This window comes from Cyprinodon tularosa, unplaced genomic scaffold (genome assembly GCF_016077235.1).
Source record: "Cyprinodon tularosa strain WSP-4 unplaced genomic scaffold, ASM1607723v1 ctg106, whole genome shotgun sequence".
Classification (NCBI taxonomy): Eukaryota; Metazoa; Chordata; class Actinopteri; order Cyprinodontiformes; family Cyprinodontidae; genus Cyprinodon; species Cyprinodon tularosa.
The window spans coordinates 2231593-2253413 of NW_024037849.1; the positions used below are offsets into that span (position 1 = coordinate 2231593).

Here is a 21821-nt window from a genome sequence, read left to right on the forward strand (position 1 = left end):
AAATATAGGTGAAATGTAGACAAAGCACAAGGTTTCACACTGTTCCTCCCAAATTACGCACCCTCAATTCATCTGTCATCCAGTCATGTCACCTTTTTATCATAACATAAGTAGCTATAGACAAATCTGCATTATTTACTTAGTTTATAGAGTGTACCAACATGCTTTATTGTTTTGTATAGATGGGCAAAAAAAAAACCAGTTTCTCTTCTTTTCCTGAATTTTTTTTTTTATTCTTGGCTTTTCACAGAAGGCCTCAGGATTTCATGTATTAAATGACATTTTTAATTACATAGATAGAAAATTGTGGAGACAAGCCAAAAAAGCATTAACTATTAAGTTGATTAAAAAAAATAGTCCACTAGATGTCGCCACTGGTTAACTTTTCAAATAGTTATTATGCTCCCTTTACACTGCATATATTTATACCCTCTCATGCAAAGGTTTTATTCCAATTATCATTACCATAGAACACTTAAAGGTCTATAGCTTTTAAAGGGCTATAATAAATCTAACATGAGTCAGAGATTTTTATAGAATATGTAAAGTGACCAGCAACACCACAATAAACTGTACAGGGCCTTGTGAAAGCATTCGGCCCGCTTTAACTAATTGACCTTTTACCACATTTCACGCTTCAAACATAAAGATAAAAACTTGCTGTGTTTTGTGAAGAATCAACAAGTGGGGCACAATCACCAATTGGAATGAAATTTATCTAATATTAAAAACGTTTTTTATATATTTGTGTTATATTAAACATTTTTAATATTAGATAAATATTTTTCAAAAAGTTTTTAATATTTATCCAATATTAAAAACTTGTTTTATATATTTGTGTTATATTAAACATTTTTAATATTAGATAAATATTTTTCAAAAAGTTTTTAATATTTATCCAATATTAAAAACTTTTTTATATATATTTGTGTTATATTAAACGTTTTTAATATTAGATAAATATTTTTCAAAAAGTTTTTAATATTTATCCAATATTAAAAACTTTTTTTTGGAAGTAAAACTGAAAAATTGGGTGTGCAAAATTATTCAGCCCCCTTGAGTAAATACTAGCTCCACCTTTTGCTGTGATTATAGCTTCAAGTCATTTTGGGTTTATGAATCAGTTTTGCACATCAGCAGTGTGACATTTGCGCCCATTCTTCCTTGCAAAACAGTTAGAGCTCCATGCGGGATGGACAACATTTGTGAACAGCAGTTATCAGTTCTTTCCACTGATTCTTGAGTCGATTCAGGTCTGGACTTTGACTTGGCCATTTCAACACCTGGATATGTTTATTTTTGAACCATTTCACTGTAGATTTTGCTTTACGTTTTGGATTATTGTCTTATTGGAAGATAAATCTCCATCCCAGTCTCAGGTCTTTTGCAGACTCTTTTCTTCCAGAATGGTCCTGTATCTTCCCCGTCCCTGCTAAAGAAAAGCAGGTCCAAACCATGATGCTGCCACAACTGTGTTTGACAGTGGGGATGGTTTGTTCATGGTGATAAGCTGTGTAGCTTTTATGGCAGACATGTTTTGCATTGTTGCCAAAAAGTTCCATTTTGGTTTCATCTGACTAGGGTAACTTCTTCCATGTTTGCTATGTCTCTCAGGTGAGTTATGGCAAACCTTGAACAAGACTTTTTACGGATGTCTTTAAGAAATGGCTTTTTCCATAAAAGCAAGATTTATACACTATACCAGTCTTTCCAGATGTTTTTTAACACGTGTACCACTTTGGGTATTTTGTCTTACCATGAGTACCCCTCTCAGTCAAAATTATTCATGAATGTCCAAAAGAGGAACATAGAATAACTGATTATAAAATAAAATAAAAAACAAAAAACAGAGCATTTAACACATAGGCTTCCCATCTAATAAAAAACAAAACAAATATTTTTGCCTGGATGTTAGTAAGGAATCGAATAAATACAACATAAAATCATATTTTAGACCTGTATTTATAAAACTCCTCTGAGTAACTCCCTTATAATCACATTTAAACACAATGAATTGCGAAAAAAATAGAGGACAAAAATTATAGCCAGACTGACTTCATTAGTTTTATTGGTTTTCATCAAGACATCTGTGCTGTTTTGATGAGCTCTGATAGCTCAGTGTGGAAAAACAGCTGATACAAGGATGTTCTCTACATCCAGTCTGTTCCTCTGCTTGGTTTGGATGTGTGTCAAAGCTGAAGGTGAAAATTTTAATTTTGCATGATAAAAGCTTGTTTTATTTTTCAATTTGGTCCTCACAAAGAAAAAAAAGATCCCACCCCTATTCTATTTTACTACCTGAGAAAATATTTTCATGTACCTCTTGCAATGCACTTAAGGACCACTAGGGGGGATGAGTAACCCCAGTTAAGGATTGAGTCTCGCCCTCAACTGTAGATCTCTGCAGTTCCTCCAGAGTGATCGTAGGCCTCTGACTGCATCTCTGATCTGTCTTTTCTTTGTATGAGCTGAAAGTTAAGAGGTCTTCATAGTTGTCTGATGCTCTTTCCATTTCAATATTTTTGCATGTAGAGAGCTCCTGGGATGTTTAAAGCTTGGGAAATCTTTTTTTTAATCCAAATCTGGCTTGAAACTTCCCCACTACAGTAATTCAGACCTGCCTGGTGTGTTCCTTGTTTTTCATGATGTTTTTTGTGATTTAAACAAATCACAGACTATCCCAGAGCAGATGCATTTATATTGATTACTTGATTACCCACAGGTGGATTTTATGTATCATCGTTAGTCATTTAGGTCAACCTTGGATTATTCTGGAGAGAGTTTGCTACACTGAAAGTTAAAGGGGCCGATTCATCTTGCATGCCCCACTCTTTAGTTTCTTATATATATTTTTTTTAAAGTTTGAAATATCCAATAAATTCTGTTCCACTTCATGAATGTGTCCCAATTGCTGTTGATTCTTCACAAAGAATACTATTTTATATCTTCAAGTTTGAAACCCTAAAATGTGACAAGGCACTGTATTTCAACCTTAATGCGTTATCTTGATTGTGATTGCTACTTAAGAACATCATTACATCAGAATCAGACATACTTTAATAATCCTAGAGGGAAATTACTTGTGTTACATGCTCCAGATATATACAAACATTAGAAACAAATTCATCAAATCAATTCATTTAAAAGAAAACATATCTTACTTTAGCTGTAAATGTTTCCATGTTTTCTTGTAGGTAGTGCACAGCTTCATAAATTTGCACTGGGATGGAAGAAAGAACCACATCCAGACTGGGTTCTGTGCTGAAACTGGATGCTACCTGGATCATTGTATCTGAACAGAGGAGTAAAGACAGACACCTCAGCTTCACGAATGCATGGATACAATTCTTTCTATGGTTTGATAGAAATCAAAGAAAGTGATAATATTCCTCAAAAATGAATAGAGAGGTACATTGAAATTAAGTAGAATATCTTTGTCAAGTTTATGAGTTTCAGAAACTACAATAGAATATGAGAAAAATCCGTTACACACAGACTGAAAACATATATTTGCTTATTTCTGTTCATTTTTATAATTATCACCTGCAGCTAAAAGTCAGGACATTCAATATTACTTATGATAAATATGATCTTAAGAACTTTATGTCATCATTTGGTCCACCGTTAAGCGCTCAAGAATATTACTGTAAAGTTAAGTGAAACAAACAATTGTGGCAAATTACTTGCGTTTGCATTTTTATATCAATTCATAAAACAGAGCTAACTGGGGGGAAAAATACACCAATTTGAAATACTAAGAAAACACAAAACTGCTTCCAGAAGACCAGGAATTTTTGCATAAACTAATTGTATTATTCTTTTTAACATATTTATTATCAGTCAAAAATAACTGTTTTACTGTTTTCTTAGCTATGCACATGGGAATCAACAGAATGAAATGTTTTTGAAAGGTTTGTACTTTATTTCCGGTAACTTAACAATATATGAGTTGATGATTTTTAATGAAATCATAAATTAACTTGGTACTGAATTTTTATTATTACTGTACATTATATTAGTAGCTAATAGAAATAAATGTATGAAAAATCTCTACCACACTCTTTAGCAGAGCAGCACAAAATAAATATATATATATATATATATATATATATATATATATATATATATATATATATATATATATATATATATATATATATATATATATATATATATATATATATATATATATATATATATATATATATATATATATAATGGATAACTTTGAAATTGGCTGATATACCTATGAGCTCCTGCCACACTGGATCCAGGTCGGCTTGGTTGGCCAGGCAGCCCTTCATGACATTTGAGCAGTAGTTGGAGCAGGGTTTAACGGAGCCAAAGCCACGGCAGTGAGGACAGTAAACAAGCTTCATTAAAGCTTTTGAGCACTCCTCGGCAAAAGCCACCTGGAATCAGTTTTATTGGAGAAAGGAAGGATGTTTATTTGTATCTCACATGTGATAAGGCAGTTCAGGATGTAATTTCTACATTGTTGCCAATGGTTAACTCTACAGTGCTGAAACATGTCAATAGAGGGAAGCATTTACACATCACTGTCTGAACAAGGAGGCTTTGCCAGCCAAAGCTTTGCCACTACCCTATTAGAAAACACATAACAGCACAAACGAGATCCACTATTAAAATCATTCAGTCTATTTAACTCCCGGCCTCTGACACTATACTACCTACTAAAGAGCTCATCCAGGAGGAAAAAAATGGATGAAAAACTGGATCATATACAGAAATCTTATGTGTCATACTCTGCATATATAAAAGTTTAAGAGCCTCTACCTTTGCTAAGTCTTATCCTTTAATCAGACTCTCATGATCCAAAGGGGCTCTTTGTTTAATATGGTTAATGTGGCATTACACTTAGGGGGTCATGAGTTTTGAGTTATTTTAAGAGTGCAGTCACAAAGACAGCCAAGTATGTAGGCTGGATGTGCACTGTAATGCATTACAAAGCTTCAGCAATTGCCAAGAATGTGTGCCATCATTCATATTCAAATATTTGGAAATAAACAACAATATTCTGCAAACCTTAGTGCTTCACATAAAGGCTGGGAACAAAAATGTAAGTGGAGAATTTATATTGTTTTTTTTTTTACATTTATCTAATGATAGCAAAAAAAATCCTCCTTAGCCACGACACTGTAATCTCGGCCTTAATGTTATAATGAAACCACATGTCTCATATTTAAATAAAATATCATCTAAAAACCTTTAATTAAGATAAAGGATTGTTTCCAGACATTGCTTTTTGACTAGAAGAAAAAAAAAAATAAGAAAAGCACATGTGGCAGTTTGTGATAAATCTCCACTAAGATCTTAAAAAAATAACTCCTTGCATAAATAATGACATCAATCTTGTCACCCCTCTAAGACAGCTTTGCTCTCATGGTAGAGTCTGATTGTTTGTTTTCGATGGTATTTTTGTTTCTCATCTGCAGGGTGGAGGATTTTTCTCTCACAGTTAGGGTGTGACAGCAGCCACCACATCTGTTTTCCTGGGAATCAGCCCAGCAGACATTAGAGAAGCTCTCACACAAACAGCCATATTATCAATAGTTCAGCGGGAATTTGGCGCTGGCACAGTTATCAGAATGCGAACCATAACGTCTTGCTCAAGCCTAGAAATGAATCATTTATGAGAAAGGGTTTTCATGTTTGTCTTTAAAAGGAAGGGAGGGTCTAATGATGAGTCCTTGAGCAGATGGAAACACAAGTACACAGACTCACCTGTGAAACCTTATTGACCACATCCGCGCTGACTAACAGCCCTTGGACGAATGACCTGGCAGTGACAAAAGACCGGATCACCTTCGTTTTCATGTCTCGGGGGATGTCTCCAAAGGGCCGGAGCGTCTCCTGCTGCTTAGCAACACACTCTAGGTAGTCCTCTGACAGGCTGACCTGTCATACAGAAAGATGAGCCGCAAACAGCAACATTTGTTTCTCGATTGAATTTAAGAGTGAAGTTCCTCTAGTGATATTTTCACCAGATTCTGGTCTAATTTGCAAAACATTTATGCTGATTTAACACCTGCTCTAAATTTCTAATTCCCTTTTCAGTTGCTAATTCAGTCCATGTCTACTAAATTTCAATTTATTTTGGTTAAATGCAGTTAATTTTTATTATACTAATTTAATTATCATATATGGCTATCATCAATTCAAACTCCTGCAAAAGTTTCACTTTTAAAGGACTTTATTTCTTCTCCTCTTTGTATCTTTTTACTTACATCTGTGGAAGCAGATGCTTTGAAGGTCCGCTCCAGCAGCTGGGACCAAAAGTCAGACAGGTTCTCGTCCAGGTTGAGGGCGACGCCCCGATAGTACTGACGCAGGTCGCTGTAGAGCTCTGCAAACAGAGGGCTGTTCTGGGAGTACAAGGAGCCGAGGGGGGACAGCACCTCCTGCAGTGAGCGCTCAGATTGACCATGTAGCTCTGTGAAATAGTCTAGAAAAGAGGAGGGAGGTGAGATATTTATGTGGGAGTAACAGTTCACATACAGGAGCATGTCTGTGTAAGCTTGCATGAAGAAAAGTTAAAACCCAGGTTTTTAAGGACAGTACAATTAACATTTTTTTTTTTAGCTTTTTAAATTTTATGTATAGGCACTTTATTTTTAGCTTTTTTCAGGAACACAATAAGAGTTAAACCTTGATACTTTTTTATTTAGTAGTGGACACACAAGAATTTTGTAAGCTTAGTCCAAAAACAACTGGATCCTTATGCCAATAAGCAGGAAAGACACCACTATTTATGTTAATTAGATTAAAATAAAAAATATGTCAACCACACAAACAATGCATAACCGATTTTCATCTTTTTTTTATTATCATTCTCTGAAGAGGCTTTGCCCCACTCCTCTGTGTAGCGGTGAGATGTTCAGACGGTTTCCTGAATACAAATCTGAAACAGTTCATGTGGTATGATGCAGCTCTCTCATTCAGTACTGTCAAATTCATTAAAGATCAGTCAGCTGCATTTCATTACTACACAATCACATAGTCCAGTCCTGTATAACTCTATCACACAGAAGACATCTGCTTTATTACTGATAAACAATAACATTCATTCACTGCGTTCATTGAAACTTGACTTTTTACTTAGAATGTTTTTTGCCTTAAGTCCCTGTAGAGATTTTGGCAGCGGTTCCTTTAAAAACTTCACTTCTGCTGGATTGATATAAAGTGACAGAGAGGTGAAAACGGAGAGAATTGGGGAACCACAGAGCTGTCTCTGCAGTAAATGTGGTCCACTGCCAGGCTGCTGTAACCACAACCAGATGGACAGGCACATTACTTCAAGTACGGTGGCCCTATGCCATAGACTGATATTAATGTCTTTCTCTCACTTCCTGCTCCTCTAGCCCACTCTCTGTATTTGTTTTGGCGTTAAAACTCACTGCTTCCTTTTATTACTGATGATGAGTTCTCACTTGCTGCGCTTGTCTGTTTCCTCTTTGGTTAGGGTGGCACTCTCAGTGCCCTCCCTTTCTACCCCCACTGTCTCTGATATTCAGTGATCTGCAGGCTTGGCTCCTCGGTGGGTCAACAGCTCATTAGCTGAACTAGCTGCTGCCTCAAGGGACAACCCTTTTTTTTCTGTTGTGTATGTGTGTGTGTATGTGTGTGTGTATCCCTAAAGATCAGTGGATCGGCTTATCGCATTTCATTGTGTCTGGCTGACTCTGCTCTCATTATAGCACCCAGGCAGGGGTCTTCGTGTCGCCCAGGACACACAAACCTGCATTCATTGACACATACACATTCAACGGCGTTACTAAAGCTGCAGTATTGACCGCTGAGCGCAGCCAAACACAACTTTTCAAATACGCAACATACAAATGTCAAGCTCCTCTGGGTGCGCTTCTGAAGGTTTGTTATTGAGCTCTGGCAGTAATGAGCGCCTTGTATGCACTCACACACCAAAACCCTACTTACTGTCAAAGCTCCTGTGGAGAGAGTTGAAAGAAGCCTGCAGGGACCTGCCGGCCTCTCTGATCAGTCCCTCGGTCTCTTGGGTGCTCAGACTGGCCAGGTTTTCCTCCATGGAGCTAGTGCAGCAAGTTGGACCCTGAGGACACATCCTGAGATGTTCACCTGTAAAGAAAAAGAAACAATTATGTCAATTTATTATCAATTTATATGAGCCAATAACTAAATATATCAGTGATTCAACATTTAGTATAAACTGCAGCCAATTTAGCCCTGAATATACATCTTAAATATAAATCAATAGCTAAAGTCAAACATAGAGCAACATCCTCAGTTGTCCATCTTAGGATGGCTAAAGAACCTTAAAGGTTAATATTATTAGGTTCTCTTTGTAGCATATTTTCACATAAGAAATGTGAGTAAAAAATCTTATTTAACCCCTCTCTGTTTAACTGTACATTTCTCAAAAAATATGTAATTGTTGTTAAACAGATAGTTGAATGTTGTTGAAATTTGGCACATCTAGTACGAGTTACGAGAAGCAAATTTAGGCATATTTCTGCAGAATAGCAGATGAACACATTTCACGGTTAAGGTATATGTAGGTTGTCTTTTTGATGCTGCTGTTTCTAAACAGTGAATTTAAACCGAAGTACAACATAGGTTTCTGTGCAGTCAATTCTGGTCTATTGTGCAACTCTCAACGCTTAGTAAATGGTGGCAAAGTGCTCTTAATTCAGTCTCTGCTAAGTAATATATGTGCATTTGGGCTTCATTAAGAAAAATAAGGCAATTTTGCATCAGTAGTCTAAATGGGGCTAAGCTAAATTATTCTGTGGGGATGACAAAAAAGAAACAAAGAGAAAATCACTAATGAAACAATCAGTCATACTTCTAATGGTTTCTTAATGATTAACAACATGGAGACTGCTTTTATATTCTTTTACTTTACGTTTTATACTTGGTTAATGTCAATTTTTAGTATATAAGAAAGAAAAAGCTCAAAATATTTATTGTCAGAAGTATGGAAGAGACAGTGGCATTCATTTCAGTTTCTTAATCTAAATGTCCATGTAATCGTGTTAAAGTGTGTGGTATCATGACCAACTATAAAGACAATTTAAAAAAAAATAAGGTTATGTCACTCAGAGAAAAGCCTTTTTAAAATTCTATCCATTTTAGTTCCAGCCATACTACAGCATCAAACTAAAACCTTCATGGTATCAGTTCTAATAGCATTGCAGATAGTCGTTTATAAATAGGCAGTATTGTTCCATCTGTCAAGTCCCACTATACTATGGGCCCAATCTTCAAAGATTCTAAATAAGAGGTGCTGAATTGCATTTCTTTTTTTTTTTTTTTTGCACATGCAAAAAATGGGCGTGTTGAGGGTGATCTACAAAGACTGATGTTAAGATGTGCAAACAGATGTGCAAAAAATTCTTTCCTTCACTAGCTCTTCAATAATTATATAATGCAAAAAGTCCTCAAAATTGACCAAATTTACCATCTTATTATTTGGTTCTCCTGAGTCCAAGCCAGAAACTCTGCTTTGGAAACATATGACAAAATCCTTTTTTCCTCCTCAAGTCAAGATTTATTTTAATGAAGGGTATAGATTTATAGACTCCAGACTGTAAAATGTCTTGCCTTTGGCATTTCTGTGTGTTTTATGGATATTCTTAAGACTGCAAGACAAATTGAAATGCATATCTTTTTTGTTCATGGAGATTTATTTGAGCACGCTTCAAATAGCCTACAGACGTGTATGCAACATTAGTCTGATGACAGACGACAGTTCTCCAGATTTTTCTCTGAGTGTGTGTCCGTGAGCCTACGTCTAAGAAGGCTAAGGGTGAGTAAGTTCCCCTTAAGCTGTGTGGTTCACTGCTCTCCACCCTCCTAACAGGTCCAGTGCTGGTGGCTGCAAGCGTGACAGTGTGTATGTACATGCGTGGGTGTGTATTCAGGTTGAAGGGCAAAGATTTTTCCTTTGGAGTAAGTTGATCAAAAGAGAAGAGGCCTTCATCATAGCCACTCCATGAATCCTTCACTGGTACTTGGTGGTTTGTGTGCGGAATGTGATAACAGGGACAGAAATCAACAGCAACAGCTAAATATCAGGAAGCAGCACTTTATATAGCATCTTGTTTCAACACACATCTCTTTTTAAGGTATCTTTTAAGTGTGTTTGCAATACAAAATTACTTTTAAGTTGTTTGTTTAAGTCATGACCAACATTTTACAACATTGGAAGGGTCAACATTTAAATATCCACTAAAATCACCAGAGGGAACATTTTTGACTCCAAGTCAGAAGGGCCAAAACACTGAAAGTTTTACTTTCGATAAATTTGTTGTGAAAGTTCACCAGAAGATTATGAATATATTAGATAACTAGAACTGGAAGTTATAGTTGATTAATAGGTAATTCAAATCAAGGGTAAAACTAGTTATTTATTATCAGTTGAATGATTATATCTGTAATTTGCTTACTGATCAGGGTTTTAGCCCCTTTACTTAAAAGGTTGGACTCCTGAATCTGGCTGTTAATAATCCAGTTGACTTTCAACTATTTAGTAATTTAGGCTATGGCTATCAGCAAAGTTATTATCCACCAACCAAATAAATGTGTCTCTGTTCATTCGGATGCGAAGAGTGAATCCTGCCAATGTGATAAATCTTTCACTATGTAAAATGAACACAAAAGACCACGGGTTCAAATACGATGTATGCGGTTCAAGAGTCCGTTTAAAGTTTAGGCTTAATGCATTGTAAAGTGTTCTTTATCATAGCAGCAGATACAATTTAAATAAACCCTGACACATAGATGTTAACTGCAGTCAAAACAGTCAAGTTTCATTCAGTTTATGGTAGGAAAATTGATGGATGGAATGGATTAATGGAATGCATTAAAGTCACACTATGCAAAATTTTTCAGTTAATTAGTGTGTTCCATAACGTTTTGGATGATTATATGAGTCATTTCAGGTTGAACAAAGGTATTCTCGGCCGCCCTGGTGGTCTGTGGGGGAAATACCGCACTTGCAATTGCAGGAGCACCGACCCGCACCCACAGGCTCAGAAGTCTCGCGAGAGTCGGTCTTGCTTTACGGCGAGAGCTGCTACACGCCCCCAGTTAAAAGCATGCTCGTTGCTAGCACAGTGGTGATCTTTGTGCAGCGCTGCTTTCACCGGACGCAGCAAAAGCAGCAAAATCGCGTCTGCTGCTTCATTTTTACTGCTTGTACCAGTTAGTTCTGACGCGCGGCTGAAGCAGCTTTGCTGCTCTGGCTGCGCGGTGCAAAAGTGTGTCTGACGCGCGTTGGGTGGAGCTTCACTATCCTTTCTCTGCCTTGCAACTATAATTGCTGTGACCAGTGGGAATAAAGTAGTTTTAATATGTTTTTAAGTGAGAAAATACACCTGAAAACGTAATCAGTGCAGTCAGTTAATTCAGATTATAATCCTGCCTTCCAGTATTTTTTCTGTCGGAGCCGCTCAGACCCCCACATACCGGCGGTGCGCCGACAGTAGGAATCCCTTCATCAGCAGCCTCTGGCCGGGTCGCCTCCTCGCGGTTCACCGCGGCAGCTGGTAGGTGTTTTTCATCTAAATAATCCAAACTGCAGGCAGCAGGATAATAAAAGCGAACGTAGCATTAAACGCGCCCGACGCGCTGCTTCAGCTGCTCAGACGCCCTGCGCCTGCTGCTCAAAACGCGCCGCGGGACCTTTTGCTGCGCCTTGACGCGCGTCAACCATTGACTTTGCATGTAAACTCGGTGCTTCTGTCGCGCCAGCTGCGTCCAGTGTGTGCATTCGTTGCGTTCGCCTGTCTGCTAAGCTCGAAACAACCACACCTGGCTTGACGGAGAAACCAGGAGAACAGCTGTGCATATTTACGACAGTGCACTTTTACTTTCGCCCTCTGGGGGGAGCCTCGCTGGAAAATCAACACCGGTTGCATAGTGTACCTTTAAACTACTATGAGCCAGAAAAACCCGTTAGGTTAGCTGGCCCCAGGGGTTCTGGTTCTGGTCGAGCCCAACTGAAACAAAGAGAGTGTTAGCTCACGATGTAGCAGCTAGCTTCAGTAATAAGTGACTTGTTCAGTCTATGAAGTGAGCATTAGCATTCAGTTAAACCTTTAAAACCATCAGCAGTTGAATCAGAAAGCCTATTTCAATTAAAAACACCAACACAACTATTCTATCTAGTTCATCCAAGCAGAGCACTTGTTAAGCATGGAGGGGAAAAGGAGGAGGAAAAGAGGGGGAAGTTTGAAGTTACTCTTTATGTTTGGTGGAGTGAAGGCTTTCAGCTTAATCCAGTCTTTTGCAGACCTGTCTTCAGTCTAGTCCGTTCATCCAACAGCAACTCAAAGAGATCTGGATCAATCCGATGCAACAATAAGGCGATTTGCAATGGGTTAAACTCACAGTTGCACGGGATGTTTCCCATTTTAGCTACAGTGGTTATCTCGTAGCCTGTAGCAGCTCCTCTGTGCTGCTCCGTATCTCCATCTCAGACAGCCACGGTTCAGGACACACTATGTCCAACTCTGTTGGAATCGCTGGAAGCACAGACTTCTCCGGAGGGTCTTGGTTGCTACGTAGCGTAGCCTTCAGCTGGAAGCGCTTTCCCTAGCCCTTGAACGGCACAGAGGTATGAATATATATATAGGTCAAGGTCAAAGTGGGAAACACCTCCAAGAAAGCCTACGGCCACACACTTGGATCATTGAATGCTTGGAGCTATACAACATCAACAGGACTCTAAGAGCCTTTATTGCAAACTCAATGAGGTTGTGGAAAACCACCCTTGAGGCCAATGGCAAAACACTTGCACAAGTCTCCATCAAATGTGGCATATACCAAGGAGATGCACTGTCTGAACTCCCTCAGCCAAATAATCAACAAGACTGGCTATGGATACTGACTCAGGAACAGGGCCACAATCAGTCACCTCCTCTACATGGATGACATTAAGCTGTACACTAAGAATGAGCGAGACATCAACACACTGATCCGTACCACCCAGATCTACAGCACAGACATTGGGATGTCATTCAGAGTAGAGAAGCACCCTGAGACTGTGCACTAGCCGTAAGGCAGGAGGCCAATGACTAGTGAGTGTGAGAGCCACTATCCAGGATAAAACATCCGAGATCCATAAGTAAATCAAGGACAAGGCTACAACAGACAATGGGTTCAGTGAATGTCTGAAACAATGGGGAACAAGAGATGAGGCGCTAGAAGTTCCATCATGGGAGGAAAAGCCTTAACCCGGATGTACCACCGAAACATAACCAAAGTGGCAGATATCAGGAAATTCTACCAATGGCTAGACAAATCCGGACTGAATGACAGCACAGACACACTCATCATGGCTGCACAGGAGCAGGCCCTGATCACCAGAACAATAGAGACCCAGATCTACCACACCAGAAAAGATTCCAGGTGCAGACTGTGCAAAGAGGCCCCTTTGACAATCCAGCACCGAACTGCAGAGTGTAAGATGCTGGCAGAGAAAGCTTACATGGAGTGCTAAAACCAAGTGGCTGGAATAGTATACACGACCATCTTTGCAGAGAATGGGCTAGAAACTCCAAGGTCAAAGAGGGAAACACCTCCAAAGGTGATAGAGAATGACCAAGCCAAGATGCTTTGGGACATCCAGATACAGACAGACCGAATGGTAATGACAAACCAACCGGACATTGTGGTGGTGGTCAAAAAGCAGAGGAAATCCATTGTGGCTGAAGTGTATGAGCAACTCAGGCTTCAATTAAAAACAGTTGAAAATGTATGATTAAATTATAATAAAAACAAAAATAAAAAACAATGTTGATCATAGGCCCATAAAAAAAGAACAACAAAGCAATTAGGTTTTGGTTTTTTAAAAGAAAAGTAATATAACATTAAAACTTTTACAAGATACTGTGCCCATCCATAAACATTGACACTAAGGCGTGAAAAAGTCAGGGAGAAAAAGACTGCCAATAAAGGAAGAATGATAGGCTCCACATTGAGAGGAGATATGAGTCAAGTGTAATCAGTTTCAGGAGGTGATTTGGTTACACACACTGTGTTTGCCCTCTGGCTTCTGTATATATAACGTCATGTCTGCATCTTGAAGGATTAACACATAAGACTGCACAAAAAGAGACCAATCCTGATACAATACACTCCTGTGAGCATTGGCCCTCCTGAGATGATGGAGCAGAGAACTCCAATAGGAGTTTCATCCATCTACAATAGAAACAACATAATTATTTTTCTAATAATGAATGAGTTTTCTATTATGATGAGGCAGTCAACTCTAGGTCACAAACTATGATGCTTAAAGTACTGACTAACCTCAATTAAACTAGACTTTGTCTGAGTCAGAAACAAGGCATCAATGTTCTCAACATGAAGACACATAATCATAGACATTGATGACTGTAAACTGATGACAGCACCTAAGAAATGAATGATTTGCAGGCTATACAAAATTCAAGTATACACTTGTTAAATAAAAAAATAAGTAGCTTAAAAAGCAGTAGGCTCTGAATTAATTAAAAAAATAGCCTTTAATTTGTCAAGCTTGCTTGAAATGTTTATACTAATTTCAGAACAGAGTGCCATAATCCATTTACTTAATTTTATATATAAAGATAATTGGCTTAGGCTGTGTAATATATTTCACAATTATAGAGTACAAACAGTTGAAACAACATATTAACAAACACTATATGCACTGCATAAAAAGACACAATTACTTTCAATGTAGGTCACTAAATATACATTTTCATCTGGACTAACAATGTTATTTCTATTCACTAATGGCCAGAATGAGCAAAAAAAAGTTTTATTCTAAAGTTATTACTTTCCTAAAAGTCAAAACAATGCATACATTTCCTTGGTACTTGAATTGCATTACAACTATATGACCTTCTTCACAATTTTTCTTTCACCAATACTTCAGAGGCAGCATTCTTAGCTTTCCTTTTCACCCAAATGTTCTTGAGTTCATTTATAAACTGTAATCTTACATTTGATGTTACTTCTGAAGTACTTGTTACTTCTGAATGTCTTTTGAACCGTTGGTAAGACCTATTCTAGAATTCCTGCATTCTAATTATCTGTTCCTAACCTGTTCTGCCTGCCAACCTCTGAGCCTGCCTGTTCCCGTCTGATCTGTTTGCCTGGCCTGTCTTCGGACTCTTGCCAGATATCTCCCTTGTTGTGTACCTGGAACTGTAACCCCACTCTGTTCTTGGTTCTCCCTCGGCACCTCACTGAATCACTGAACTCCTGGCTCTATAAAATGGGCATGTCAGCGCCAATGGTTTTGGCTTCGCCCTCTGGATTATCCTACCTACCTTGGTATGCACAGTTCTGATCTCTTCCATGTCCTTCGACCACCAATAAGTTAGTGTCTGGGACTCTCTGTGCGGCACCCGCTGCGCTGCATTGGCAGCTGGCCGGCTGGAAATATCTTCACCCTCTTGGCTCGGACTGAACTATAAGGCCAGGTTAGTGACTCACATGTTTGTTATCCTCCTCTTCCAGAAAGACATGGTCACTAACCTGTTGTCTCCTTCGGCAGAGGTTCCTGCCTTAGATACTGACGCCACTCACTTCGGCTAAGTTTTTGTTCTGAGCCTGAAATCTTCACAGTGTCTTTTTCATTTGTTTTCTCTGGGCTTCATACACATTTCGCAACAAGACATCTTTCTACCTGGTACACAGAACTTGTCTTATTCATGATTAGTGTGGACATTGCCGTGCTATTTGAAAGACAACAGGCTGAACAACATTTCTGAGATCCACAATCTCTCCCTAATATCCTAATATTCCTTCACCAATACATGCTTTTTTTGTATCTTCACCCATGATGTTGGGAAAGGAAGATACATGTGTGAGGGTATCATAAGCCTATAAAGCCACAAAAATCTAACTTAGATTTTCCTATTTTAATTAAATGTTATCCATCCATTTTCTCCCGCTTAGTCCTTGATAGAGTCATGGTTGGGCTGATGCCTATCTCCAGTAGTAGAGGCTGTGTCTATTTAAATGCACAAAATATAAAATAATAATAATATTTTTTGTGTTTTGATGTGAAGAGAGCTGTAAATCTACATCAAAATACTCTACCAAATAAAATCCTGTAGTTATGTAGCACCTTTTTAGGTGAGGGGACTGCCAAGCGCTTTACTCTCTCACCCACTGAGGGGGACAAACTACATCTTAGCCACAGATGCCCAGGGACACAAGGACAGCTAAACAAGGCTTCTATACACAGATTGCATTGGTTTATCACATTGCTTATTTTTCTGGCATTCATAAAGTAGAAATTGGTTTAGTAAGTCTGACTGCTTTTTGTAATGTGTATGTAAATATCTGGTTGCAACTGCATTTGAAAGAATTTCTTTAAAGACGATATTATTGTTATTCAATTAAAAACACAATTCTCTATTTTATATGTTCAGTCTCATTTAACCTTCAAGCAGCAGCTACAGGATCCAAACTGACATCACCCCACACAGCCAGACATCTGTAAAGTACAAGGCTAAATTCGATTCAATTCTGATTAGTCAGCTTATTGCTGGAGGGACATGTTTTATTTAGCTGGTTAAGCTGAGATGGCATATGACTGAGCAAATACTTTATTATTGATTATGAGCAAAGTTCTGCTGATAATTTAACGACATAAGACACATTTGGTGCATCTCTATCTTCAGTTTCAACACAAATTCCCACAAAGATGTTTCTCTGTGACAATACAAATGTGCTACAAACGTCTTCAAATCTTGAACAGCCAAACCTGATCTCTACAGTGTTCAGGTAAAAAAAACAAAAAAAACTTTGTATTTCATTTTCTCCTTCTGTCCAAAGCATCTGGCTCCAACTCTCCTTCTTGGCATTGTTCACTCCTGCTACATCAGCCTTTGTCTCCTTACATTCCTCATGGCAGATACAACATACCTGAGCTCGTCTTGACAAGTGAGCCATCCCCACCGAATGTGCTGAGCAGACAAAAGCTAACTTGCAGCAGTCTGCAAGCTGACAGAAAATGATCTAATATTCAGTAAAAACTCTTATCATGGCCAGAGAGTTAGGTGACATAAAGTATAACATTACAAACACCCAATTTAAATCCTACTTTGTCGACTAAAACAGAACTCAAATTCTGTAAATTACTCAGAAATACTCAGATCAAAACTTTATCATTAATTGAAATTAAACTGTCTTTTTAACTTTAAAATTAATTAGAAATGCATTAAACATTTCTATAGTTTGCTGTTGCATTGTGCAAGCATCAACAACACACGAAGATGGAATGTCAACAATCACATTGCAAATAGCCTTCTGGTGAAACATATTTTTGTAAAGAAAAGATATTTGTTCCCTGAATTATTTTTTTTTCTTTTCTCCCTCTGCAAGTCAAGGCAAATTATTGTTACTGACTTTAATCTTGAATCCAATGGGATTGAGAGTTGTCAGTTTTTCCACTGAGGAGAATGTGAAATATGCTTTGAGAACACAATTACTCACAATGTCTCTTTGTGAAAAGCCCTGTTGAGTTGTTCTTTTTGTTTTTTTAGTAGGTGACCTTGCAAAAAGCTCTTGAGAGCATCCTTTGTTACCAAACCAAAAATCATTGCAACATTTGCTAAATGAAAAAAAATGAGAATAATACTTGCAAACTTGATTTACCTAAAAAGTAATGCAAATTTCCAGATGTATGTAAGAAGCTTAAATGTATTAACTGAGGTAGAAAAATGTCTTACAATTCTTAGCTTGCTTCACTGTCTCTCACCCCCTGTTAAGTCCTGTCACCTTTTTCACTTAAGGAGTTCTGGATAGAACATATTGACAAAAGTTTATTTTTTTTTTATCTTAATTTTTATCAAAATTATTTTTATTTTTTTTACAATTATGGTATAATTGCTGCTCAAGGTGGGTCACTCAGCTAAAGCCACATTTTAGATTCTCTGCACTCCATTTAACGATTAATCAATAACTAAATTAGTTGACGATTATTTCAATAATTGATTAATCAAGTTTAATCTGATTAATTGTTTCAGCCCTAGTGTATATATTAGAAACTTTTTGTTTTTGCAGGTAATGCATCATAATTTATCTCTGACTTTGCAAACTGAGCTCACCTCCCATATGTATACAGTTAGGATACTGAAAGCTCTTGACTACCACCTACAAGCTACAGATGCATCCTACCTGACATGATGCTAGCAGCTTGGGACAACACTCTAGTATTCACCACCTCGACCACCCAGTGGTGATCACCAAGTTCCTGCTTGTGAATTTTAGCTTGGTCTTGACCATCAGTCCAAACATCCTCCACTAGAAGCTCCCCCAGCTTACAGTACCACCACCTGATCATCACCAGATTCCTGAATGACTTGCACCAGCAGGTGAGGACAGGGAGCACTCTCTCCCACTGAAGAACAATTGTTGTGGTAGTGTTTTCTACCCAGGTCTCAACGCTCTGTTCATAAATAACTATACCACACCGGAACCCTTGTGAAACCACTGAAGTTTGATGATGGCAATGCTGTAATGATCACAATGATATATATCACTGTTTTGCTGTGGATTATCTCATGCTCCTAGCAAACAGTTTTTTCTCAGGACATGAGCTGGTCCTCACAAATGTGGTAGACCAAACATAGACTATTCTTCCTATGTCAACCCAAGATCCACAAACTTCCACATGAGCTGTTTGCCATTATGTACACTTGCCTATTCAGTCTGTCTGGTAAATCACTGTGTGGTTTCCCTCATCCATTAAACATGGCAAGCCCAAACTGAAATAAATAATCATGTCTCAAGGGAGAGAAATCATGGCTTCGCTTCACTCCATCTTTCCCTCCATCCAGATCAGGAAAAGGTAAGCTTCAATCTCTGCAGATCTTTTAGAATATTGATCATGCACACAAAATATTTACACCTTTACCTTTAGGTCAGCAAGCTATATGCAAAAAAACAGCTATCAGCTGCCTTTAAAAAACATATCCATTAGACGCTAATGATGCAACATGTATGATACTGCACAGGTACGCCAGCCTCCTCCCCTCAAAGGAGCCATACAAAATGTAAGATAATGGTTAATAACAACAAAATCACATAAGAAGCACTAATGTTTTGGGTTAACACTGTTAACCCAACACTGTAACACTGTTTCCTGGTGGAGCAGTGTCTCTCTCCTACAACTTTGCCAGGATTTTTATAACGAAGGAATTGCCCGTATGGAAATTTTGTTAAAAACGACATTAAATAAAAGAAGTAAATGTTGTAAGTCGGGAGCACGCAATTCAAAGACACCCCTGAATTATTGAGAGGGTGGAAAACATTTAATCATATTTCCAAAAAATGAAAAGGAGTCAAGTAAAATGTAAAAGATCGACAGGCCTGGTGTGAACAGCTAAGTAATTAAAGAGCTCTACGGGTGGTTTGTCAGTACGAAGGTGACAAACAATGTGTCATTTTCTAATAAAATTGGTTATACTTAGTTTGGAAAAAGCTTGTGTTGCATTATAAAATAAAAACGCAATGTGTTGGCTTGGGCTACAAATATTAATACTGACCCTGATTATATTATTGATTGAAAACATGTTTTGGTTTTTTACCTTCTCATTTATGTAACATACATGGTCATCCGCTTTTGTGACCTCAAAAGGACATCAGACCCAACTTCACTCACACCCAGCCTGATTATGTCCATTATTATTCATTCTCTCATCCTTACCTGCTGTTTTTGCTTTAAGGTTTTCTGATCGGGCAAAATGCCTCATTAAATGCCTCAGGTGGGATTAGGCTTCACTGTGTTGCCATACAAACTATCCGCCTTTGTCGGAGCTTTGGCTTCTCTGACTTGTGTTTCCACACAGGCAGAGCGATCTTGCACTTGGCATTATGTCAATGCCTCGAAGAGCTGAAGCATTGCAAGAAATTTCCCACATAAATATTTAATTTTACCAAATGTGCAACTACATTTTCAGAACTGAAAATAATAAAAAAAAGAAAAGAAAGCTGTGAATTTTTAGGGATTAAACTGTTCAGAACCTGCAGTGACAGAACTGCTTTGGGCTTGGTACTGACTTGTTATACCATGCTCAGTCGATTAGGTTTTTGAATTAATTTGTGAAAATGTGAAGTGAACTTAGAAAAACGCCTTGTTCTAGCTCGTTTCTTGGGTTAAGTCAGGGGTGACGTTGAGTAAAATAAATTGAAACTATGAACTTTAATGCTCCAATGTTACAAAAACATATTCTCTGTTAATCTTGCCCTATTAAGACAAATACAAAAAAGTTTAAACTTTTTTTTTTAATAATTTTCTTAGTCATTTTGTGATTGCTTTTAAAAATAACTTACTTGTTGCAGCTATGGAAAATAATGCCATAATGGTATCCTGTAAAAATATGAAATTTTATAAATAACATTTAAAACGCAAAGGCATAGAAATGTCCTCAACATCACTTACTATGATATTAGTTTATATTTCATCCATTAAGACAGTTGAATTTAATGTTTTAGGAGAAAAAAAAAAAGTTAATTTCAACCAGTGAATTCTTAATTTGTTGGTGATTTGTTAAATCATTAAAGCCTTACAGGTTTCTTTGTCTGAAACCACCATTTAACCTTTTATTAGCATATTAAGAGAGATTGCTGTATCATCCAATGTTAAAGTGTAAGATGGTATACTACTTAATTAGAAATAAACCGGCTTAATACTCAACCCATTCTAATAGTAGACCAAGAACTATGCTTCCTATAATCAAGAAATAAATCATTTCTGACTGAGCATGAGATAAAAACAGTGGTTCATTAAGGGTTCTAACAATGGTCTAAAATTCCTAAACATAACAGCAAGTCAGGATTCTTTTAGAAGGTATTACAGTTTATGGTGGTAAAAACAGTAAGAAAAGGAGAAAGTAGTCAAAAAAGTGTGAATTAAATTATCTTGTTTGTTTAGCAATAAGGTGAAGATGATTTTTATGTAACATGTATTTTTATGTAACATGTATTTCTTAAAACAAATCAAAAATGAAAAACAGAGGCTCACTATGTGCCTGATTAGTGATCTCATCACATTGTTCAATCAGTACACAATGGCCTCATAGACAGCAAGATTAATGAAACTTAATTCAAAAGGACCAATTGTCGCCATTGTGCCTAGAGCTTATTGTAACAAACCATATACAGACAGTTTTCCTTTCTTTATGTGGCCTCATATCAGGCTCAATAGGAAGCATATTTATAAAATAAATAAACAAACAAACCTGTAAAAAGGAGCTGCAGCAGGTTAGTTTGGGCATTTCATTGATTGTATTTTTATTATATTGGATCTTTTCAACACAAAACTGCATTTAATTATCTATGCTGATCAACTTAAAGGGATAGTTCGGTATTTTTGACATGAATCTGTATGGCATCCCCATCACCAGTGTCATGCAATCACACTGACTTACCCCTGGCAGCGTCCTGTGAGCAGAGTTCTCGTCCAGTTTTGGTCAAGCCGAAAGTAGTCCGGCAGGTTTGCTAGAGCCAGCGAAATAAAACGTTTCTCTTCCCAAAACATTATGTGTTCAAAAGAGTGATATTTTTGCATCCCAAAAACGTTGTAGTGGAAAAAGTCACACGTCGTTATCACTTGGTCCTATTTTCTCTCTGTTCGTATCAGTGCGCGTCGTCATTCAGACAGCTAGGGCCTACTAACCTGACAACAGCCAGATGCATGCATCTGGCTGTTGTTGAGCTCGCTGTCTGAATGACGGCGCGCACTGATACGAACAGAGAGAAAATAGGACCAAGTGATAACGACGTGTGACTTTTTCCACTACAACGTTTTTGGGATGCAA

The 21821-nt window shown here is 37.6% G+C and overlaps 1 protein-coding gene across 1 annotated transcript in view; it reads right to left on the minus strand.

The window, feature by feature from the left end:
• Positions 1-21821, minus strand: part of LOC119784904 (glypican-1-like) — a 53523-nt gene that overhangs the window by 5388 nt on the left and 26314 nt on the right. Inside the window, exons 2-6 of the mRNA XM_038287189.1 lie at positions 7957-8115; positions 6249-6466; positions 5746-5919; positions 4247-4412; positions 3162-3292 (exon numbers count right to left, since the gene is read on the minus strand). Coding sequence (XP_038143117.1) covers positions 3162-3292; positions 4247-4412; positions 5746-5919; positions 6249-6466; positions 7957-8115 — 848 coding nt within the window. The remainder of the gene's footprint in view (positions 1-3161; positions 3293-4246; positions 4413-5745; positions 5920-6248; positions 6467-7956; positions 8116-21821) is intronic.